Genomic DNA, 8,830 nt, shown 5'->3' on the forward strand with positions numbered 1-8,830 from the left:
CCATCAACATCTGGCCACAGGGGAGATGATGAGGGAGAGGATAAAAGTGTGCTGCCTGAACCTCACAGCCCAACAGTCGCACCGTCTGCTGACGTAACATCTGGGGATGAAAGCGATTGCCCGGGGTTTGAGCACTCTGAGGCTCCTGGCCCCAGTGGCCTACAGCAACGCAGAGCGGGAGGGGAAGCCCAGAGGCCAGCTTCCCGGAGGGTGAGTCGGCACAGTGGTCCTGCTGAAGAACAGGCAGATGTGGGCCTGTACTTGGTGGCAATGTCGAGGGAGAACACGGAAATGCACCGCGAGCTCATGGGTGCATTGGGTAGGATCCCCCAGAGCACAGACAAACTTGCTGAGTGTTGCGGAGGCTGCCTCAGGATGACAGCATTCCGGCTTCCACCACTGACTCTCCCACCATGTACCTTATGCAGCCCATACCCGAGCCACCAGAGATGGCTTCCGCTGATGCTGAGGCACAGCAGTCCGTAGCCGGGCCTTCCAGGCCCAGAGCTGATCCAGGGCATCACGCTAGGCCATCTGCACTGTCTGGCCCACCAACACAACAGCCCTCAAGAAGCCTTACTGTAAGCACTGAGGCCTCATTGAGGAGGAGCAGCAGGCATGGGAGGGTGATGAAAGGAAGGGGGGGGAATCTCAGGGCAAGTCTCATTAAGGGGTGGGACAACCTTGTGCAGATGCCTTGATGTATTCTGTGTACACATGTAAATAGTTGTTTTTCATTAATGCAATTGTTGTTGAGTTACTTGCAGCAGAACGGTGTTTATTGAATCGTTTGGTTTTGGTGGGGAGGGGGGAGAATTGTTTGTTACTTTTTTTGATAAAAATGTCACTTTGACCCTTTGTCGTTGGTGTCGTGTGCATCATTCCAAAGTTCAGCATAGATGTGCCTCTACGGTGGCACATAACGCGGCCAGTATTAGATGCATCTCTCAGCTTCCTCCATTCAAGTAACTGGTCCATTATGAGCTGGCGATGTGCGGCTCTTGCTCTGGCAGCATCTTCATGCTTCCTCCCCTGTGGATGGGGTGGCTGTCCAATCAGTGCCTCGCCAGGCTCCTCTTCATCGTCCTCCTCCTCCTGAGGTGGGCCTGCAATGCCTGGTCCCTCATGGTGGCCAAGTTGTGTAGCATGCAGCACACCACAATTAATTCAGAAACCTGTTGAGGGGAGTATTGAAGGCTGCCTCCAGAGCGGTCCAGGCATCAGAAGCGCTGCTTGGGTACCCCAATTGTCTGTTCGGATTATGTTGTGGGTGGCTGTATGGCTCTCATTGTAATGCTGATCGGCCTCTGTGGTGGGGTTACAGAGAGGGGTCATAAGCCAGGTGGCCAGGCCGTATCCTTTGTCCCCGAGCAGCCAGCCCTTTGTCGCTGAAACATTTGTGAGACACTGCTTTCACGCAAGGTGAAAGCATTATGCGTGCTCCCTGGATAGCGGGCATTCACTGCGAGGATGTGCTGAGTATGGTCGCACACCAGCTAGATCTTTAGGGAGTGATATCCCTTTCAGTTTCTGAATAACCCTGTGTTGTGGAATGGTGCTCGCAAGGCCACGTGTGTGCAGTCAATGGCTCCTTGAAGCCTGCAATCCTGCCAAACCCAAGTGCCCGGCCATTCTGGATGTTTCTGCTCATTGGGAACCTTATAAAGTCCATTCTGCGGGCGCACAGAGCCTTTGTGTCTTGGCAAAAGCAACGATGTGTATTAAGAGATGCTGCATATGTCCCCTGCTGCTGCCTGGAAGGAGCCAGAGACATAGAAGGCCAGCACCACAGTCACCTTCACTGCGACGGGCAGTGTAGTCCTGTTGACACTGCTAGGCTGTAAGTCTGCCTGTAGGAGCTGGCATGTCTCCGTCAGCACTTCCTTTCAGAAGCGCAGCCTCCTCACACACTGCTCACACAGAGAGCTGGAGGTATGAGCATTGGTGCCTGTAAACACGTGGGGGGTGTAAGGTCTCCTCATCTGTGGCCCGCCATGGCCAAGAACCCTTATTTTAGCTTGACGCTGCCTGGCAATAGCATGCAGCATGATACGCTGGTGAAATAGTAATGCCCCCATTAAATTCTCTCACTTACCTTTTATGGACACTGTACTGGCAGATAAAACAGATAAAACTGCTGTTTTCAAGTTGGAGCATCACGCATCCTGCTGTGCGCAACCGTTGCAGTCAATGTGACCTGCGATGTAGGATCCTCCTCCCTCCATTTAAATATGCCGCCAATACCACCTGCTGCACCCTGGGAAAGCCTGGTTTTTCAGACGTTTCCTGGGGCGGGTGTTTAATGAGGTGTTAAGGCCTAATTTTGCATCCAGGGTGTTAGTGGAGTGTTGCACGACGATTAACATCATGATTTCAGTGAAACTAGAGGACGAGGCGGTAAGGTTTTGCGCTGCTGCAAACCATGAGCCAAATTTGCTGGCCGGGCGGTAAAAGCTGTACACACGCCGTAACGCCTAGAAACACCTTTTACCGCCCCTCTGGGGTACTAACAGAGGCACAAGTGAGCCAAAAACCCAGCCCCTAAATGCCTTTAGATAGAAAAACAAAAATAAAAATAACAAATATGGCTCAGAAATGGGCTAAAAACTCTTACCATACCGTTGTATGCCCTTTAAATCATCTCTACAGTCCACCTTAAGCAACCCTAGATGTCAGGTTTCCTGGGCGTGGATTGGATTTGGCATCTGCATAACCCCACACCAGGAAGTTCCATGCAGATTATCTCCCCCTCCCTCCATTTTTGAAGATATTGATGATGCTCCCATTTGCTTTAGACAGGAGTTTCCAAAAATTCGCTCTAGACCCAACTAAATAATTAAGCAGGGTCGTGAATAGTCACTGAATTTAGTATTCTATCTGCACCTATTTCCAGGGCATAATAGAGATGCAAATTTGCCTGATAATATCACAAAAATATTTGTGTCCTTTAAAACATAATAATGAAGTTTATAAACAAATGTTATTATGTTCCAAGTAAAAATTAGATGAAGTCTAGTTTTTGAATTCAAGAAGGACTTCAGTGCACATAAGGAAGGGGCCAATTTTCCACATTGCCAATTTTTTGCCGCTGACTGTGGCCAAAAAAAAGTTGCAAGTTTCGGCGTAATAAATTTTGAATTTGGCACGACGCAGATTGTCATTAAGCTCTGTGGATGGAGCTTAAGGTCTGCTCCAAAAAACTGAGGTTGCCAGGGTAACGAGGGACACACTGAAGGGCTGAGGCTGGAAAGTGAAACATACACAAGACATAAGCAATTGTAGAGCCGCAGCTGCTGCTATCCCAGGCCGAATGTCTCCCACCCCCGCCCTCCCCCGGTGCCGCTCCTATCCCAGGCTGAATGCCCCCCCACCCCCCGCCCCCGGTGCCGCTCCTATCCCAGGCCGAATGCCCCCCCCACCCCCCGCCCCCAGTGCCGCTCCTATCCCAGGCCGAATGTCTCCCACCCCCACCCCCGGTGCCGCTCCTATCCCAGGCCGAATGTCTCCCACCCCCACCCCCGGTGCCGCTCCTATCCCAGGCTGAATGCCCCCCCACCCCCGCCCTCCCCCGGTGCTGCTCCTATCCCAGGCCGAATGCCCCCCCACCCCCACCCTCCCCCGGTGCTGCTCCTATCCCAGGCCGAATGCCCCCCCACCCCCGCCCCCGGTGCCTCTCCTATCCCAGGCTGAATGCCCCCCCCACCCCCGCCCCCGGTGCCTCTCCTATCCCAGGCTGAATGCCCCCCCCACCCCCGCCCCCGGTGCCTCTCCTATCCCAGGCTGAATGCCCCCCCACCCCCGCCCCCGGTGCCTCTCCTATCCCAGGCCGAATGCCCCCCCACTCCCGCCCCCGGTGCCGCTCCTATCCCAGGCTGAATGCCCCCCCCACCCCTGCCCCCGGTGCCTCTCCTATCCCAGGCTGAATGCCCCCCCCCACCCCCGCCCCCGGTGCCTCTCCTATCCCAGGCCGAATGCCCCCCCACTCCCGCCCCCGGTGCCGCTCCTATCCCAGGCTGAATGCCCCCCCCCACCCCCGCCCCCGGTGCCTCTCCTATCCCAGGCCGAATGCCCCCCCACTCCCGCCCCCGGTGCCTCTCCTATCCCAGGCCGAATGCCCACACCCTCCCCCGGTGCCGCTCCTATCCCAGGCCAAATGCACTGCACCGTTTTGAAAAAAATCATAGTTGGCCAAACTCGTTTAAATGGCCAGAAATGGCTTGCCTGGCACTCGGCTCCCCCAGCGACATAAAAAAAAATCGTGAAGTAAAAAAATCGGCCAGAACTGGTTTACAATGGCACATAATGTTTGGCGAAACTTGGAGATTTTAGTTTGCTCAAAAAAAAACAGCGGATACCAAAAAAACGCTGCAGAATGGTGGCGGAAATTTGAGCCCTAAGTATTGCATTTGAAAACACACTTGTGAGATTCTTTGAAATTCTAAATTGATTACTCTTAAGAAAAATCTGAAGAAATCTTTATTGTAATGCCATTCAAAGCTTTAAGCCTTTTCGACTATTAACATAACTACGTGTCCAGTTAGTAAAATATTTTTGGAAACTCAATTGCCCGCTCGATTAAAAACAACTAATATGATCTAGCAATAATGCTGCAATTTTTACTGAGGCCGTATTAATATCTTAATCATTCAGCAGTTCAATTTTTTTTTATTATGATCAGTCTCTGACAGGTGCTCCATAGTCTCCCAGAATTACAGAAGTCAGCACAATGCAACAGAAATCATTATTCAGAGTTCATATAATCTCAGAAAACTGCAGAACGCTTAACTAAAATGACCGTATCATTCATATAGCATCGAACTGCTATTATGCTATTCATGTCACAGCCCTGACCTCAAAACCCATTGGATTTCTATAAACTTATTCTACTCGCAGATCTTTCACCCAAGCAAACCAAATATGATTGATTTTCCTGCATGAAATCAAATCTCCCCGGTATTGCTTAAGAGAAGGAAAAGGTCAAGTAGATTGTATCTTAGGGAAAAGAAGTATTATAAAATAGCTACATTTTAGGTAGAGCAGAGTCCATTGCATGGTTGTTTACATCATAACTGCACTTGATGTGGTAAAGGAGATCTTTTCGTAGCAGTGTGTGGTGAAACTCTGCCCAGTGATAATCTGTTTCCACACTCACACGCAATACTGCCTTTTACAGTTCAAACCCTGAAACTAATTACAGTGTAAGTCAGTTTCAGAGCTTCAGCAGTCACTTAGCAGGCTGCCATTCTTTAAAAATTCCCTTGAAGCTACAAAGCTATTCACAGTTAAATGACATACAAAATGCTACAGGTTTATGTTGATTAAATTATTCACCGAGAGGGTGAATGAAGCCTTCTGTGTATAATCTCTTTAGAGGCCTTGACCACACAAAAGGATGAATAGATTTATTAAAATTCAAAAATAATGCAAAAGACATGCAAATACTTGAAATTAGATTGCAACCTATCTATTGCAGCTTTATAAATGATAAAGAACATTTAAATTTGCAAGGGAAATGATCATTGAAATCAGTCATTAAGAGATTTGAATTTAAATAGGGAGATGAAACAGACTAGATTAATTTTAATATATTTTTATTTCACTTTGTAAAATATATTAAGTTTGGCATTTTTTATTTAATCCTATTTCACTTCAGGGGTTATTGAATAATAATTATACATATTTATTCCTTTTGCTCACTACAGATATTTTTAGTTAAGACCTTTCAGTACAGGCCTATTTGAAACTTTAACATTTAAATAATTTCTCATTGTTACAGAGGCACTGCTCTACAAATCTGTTAAAGATAACGGCCGCGAAATTCGGCACCTTAGCGCCTGTTTGAAGAAAAAAAGGCAACCGCCTCGCTTCCACCCACTTCTGGCGTGGGGCACGGGCTGGTCGCCATCTTGAGAAGGGCAATAGCACAGGTGGGACGTATGTGCGCCAGCAGTATTCAGTGCAGGAAGATCATGACATCAGGCAGTGTGCAACATTGATTTGATACATATCCTGCCAATTTGGACATCGCCATTCCAAACAACACCTTCTCCTAAACACGCACAACTGACCATGCATTCACCTGCACGAGGGAGCCTTCATCAGAGCTATTTTAAGGGATACATCCAACTTGCAGATAAGTTGATTTTTGTCTTTTGTGCTGGCTCTTGCAGTTTATTGCGATACTGGCTTGCTGGAAGGCATTTCAAAAGTTGTTAGGGAGTGCTGCTGAGAGTTGGGAAGGTGTTGGCTCCAACTGGAAGGCTTCTGTCTACACCACTTGCTCTCAGTCATGGGGGCTTTACTTGCAGTCCCCCTCATGCTGCAGCATGACAGAGGCAGCAAAGACAAGCTGCTCGCAGAGGGAGGAGGAGGAGGGGAGGAAGGCTCTCAGCATGAGGTCTTACTCACTTAGGGTCGTCAGGGAGCAATTCTCCCACTTGCACCTAAGCCAGGAGCAGTGTATTCGGAGGTTCTGCTTCACCAAGGAGGTGGTCAAAGAACTCTGACACCTATTGGAACCAGGCCTGCAGCCTCAGATAACCGTGTCCCTGATTTTATTCGCCACAGATCCTTCCAGGCTGGAGCAGACAACATGGCAAACATCTCTCAGTTCGCCACCCGTCACTGCATCTGTGAGGTCACCGAGACTCTGTACTCCAGGAGAAGGATCTTCTAAACAGAGAGAAACAGGAAGAGCGATCATGTGACTTTGCCAGGATATCGGACTTCCTCATGGTGCAGCGCGCCATCGACCGCACACACGTGGCTTTGCGGGCATCGCATATCAATGCTGAGATGTACTGGAACCGCAAAGGCTACCACTTTCTTAATGTGCAGCTGGTGTGTGACCATGCACAGCACATTATGATGGTGAATGCCCTATATCCTGGTAGCAGTCATGATGCTTTCATCCTGTACCAGTCCGCTGTACCAGCATGTCGAACTGAGGGTGGCTGCCCAGAGGCAAGTGATATTCGTTCTACACCATACTGATGACTCCCCTCATGTTCCTTTGCGTATTCTAGTGCTCCTATGAAGTGCTACCCCAGTGGCTGCAGCATGGCTGATGGAAGGCTGCTGACTTTCAGTGGGGGAGACTGCAGATGGCCTTGCAGGATAACCTTGAGCAAATGGCCTTGCAGGATAACCTCGAGCAGCTCTGGCCAGGCTGCAGACTGCACCACCTCAGCATGGGCGGCAATGTCTGGACTTGCTGGCTGACAGGCAACTGCAATGGCAGAGTGGCAATGGTGGGAGGACAAATGCTGTCATCGTGAGAGAGGATAGCTCCACAGAGCCACTGTCACTGCCCCAGGATGGCGCCTCAGCGTTCCTAGCCATCTGTTGGAGGACAGATTGCTGGACTGCTCTGAGACTCTGCAAGTCGCTTTCCACACTTATAAACAGCCATCAGACATTGGTCCGCTTCCGCTTGTCTGTAGCGTGGTCTTTGGGTTGTGTAGTGTGGTCTTTGGGTTGTGTAGTGTGGTCTTTGGGATGTGTAGTGTGGTCTTTGGGTTGTGTAGTGTGGTCTTTGGGATGTGTAGTGTGGTCTTTGGGTGGTGTAGTGTGGTCTTTGGGATGTGTAGTGTGGTCTTTGGGTTGTGTAGTGTGGTCTTTGGGTTGTGTAGTGTGGTCTTTGGGTTGTGTAGTGTGGTCTTCGGGTGGTGTAGTGTGGTCTTTGGGTGGTGTAGTGTGGTCTTTGGGATGTGTAGTGTGGTCTTTGGGTTGTGTAGTGTGGTCTTTGGATTGTGTAGTGTGGTCTTTGGATTGTGTAGTGTGGTCTTTGGGTTGTGTAGTGTGGTCTTTGGATTGTGTAGTGTGGTCTTTGGGTTGTGTAGTGTGGTCTTTGGATTGTGTAGTGTGGTCTTTGGGTTGTGTAGTGTGGTCTTTGGATTGTGTAGTGTGGTCTTTGGATTGTATAGTGTGGTCTTTGGGTTGTGTAGTGTGGTCTTTGGATTGTGTAGTGTGGTCTTTGGGTTGTGTAGTGTGGTCTTTGGATTGTGTAGTGTGGTCTTTGGATTGTGTAGTGTGGTCTTTGGGTTGTGTAGTGTGGTCTTTGGATTGTGTAGTGTGGTCTTTGGGTTGTGTAGTGTGGTCTTTGGATTGTGTAGTGTGGTCTTTGGGATGTGTAGTGTGGTCTTTGGGTTGTGTAGTGTGGTCTTTGGATTGTGTAGTGTGGTCTTTGGGATGTGTAGTGTGGTCTTTGGGATGTGTAGTGTGGTCTTTGGGTGGTGTAGTGTGGTCTTCGGGTGGTGTAGTGTGTTCTCTGGGTGGTGTAGTGTGGTCTTCGGGTGGTGTAGTGTGTTCTTTGGGTGGTGTAGTGTGGTCTTTGAGTTGTGGTTTGATGGTATGTAGCATGGGTTTTTGATGGTGTGTATTATGACCATATGTTTGTGGGAAGTTTGTAGATAACTTTGAAGTTTTTGGAAGAACTGATATTTGTATGTAAATGATAATTTCAGTAATTTTTGTTTGTGTCCAACTGAGGAAACCAAAGGACCATTTTAATAAGCTATGGAGACACCAGCATGTCAGGTCTTGAGAAATGTGTCTGTATCTGGTCTTATCCTGGGACTCAACAATCCATAGACTGGGAATTTTTTTTAAATGTCATAACAGTTTCTTTTAAATGTATGTATGATTGCATAAATCAAGTTTATTATGAAAAAATAGGATCATTTTTAATATTCCTACAACTACCAGAGAAACTAATGAAAATCTCAGGACAGATTTACAGATTAATTATGAGGCAAGAAGTGTACAGCAACTACAGTCATATATTTTGAATTGAGAGAAGTCACTATTTATGATCCACTATGTTGCATGG

At 48.5% G+C, this 8,830-nt stretch overlaps 1 protein-coding gene across 1 annotated transcript; it reads right to left on the bottom strand.

The window, feature by feature from the left end:
• Nucleotides 1-7,410: 7,410 nt before the first annotated feature.
• On the bottom strand, nucleotides 7,411-8,361 carry LOC139262777 (microtubule-associated protein 1A-like). The gene has a single exon (XM_070877928.1). The coding sequence runs from the start codon at nucleotides 8,359-8,361 to the stop codon at nucleotides 7,411-7,413; it is 951 nt and encodes a 316-aa protein (XP_070734029.1).
• Between the last annotated feature and the right edge of the window lie 469 nt (nucleotides 8,362-8,830).

Source organism: Pristiophorus japonicus, chromosome 4, assembly GCF_044704955.1.
Source record: "Pristiophorus japonicus isolate sPriJap1 chromosome 4, sPriJap1.hap1, whole genome shotgun sequence".
Classification (NCBI taxonomy): Eukaryota; Metazoa; Chordata; class Chondrichthyes; family Pristiophoridae; genus Pristiophorus; species Pristiophorus japonicus.

Excerpts from the sequence above, each read along its gene's own strand:
- LOC139262777 (XM_070877928.1), bottom strand. The coding sequence starts at position 8,361 with ATGCTACATACCATCAAACCACAACTCAAAGACCACACTACACCACCC.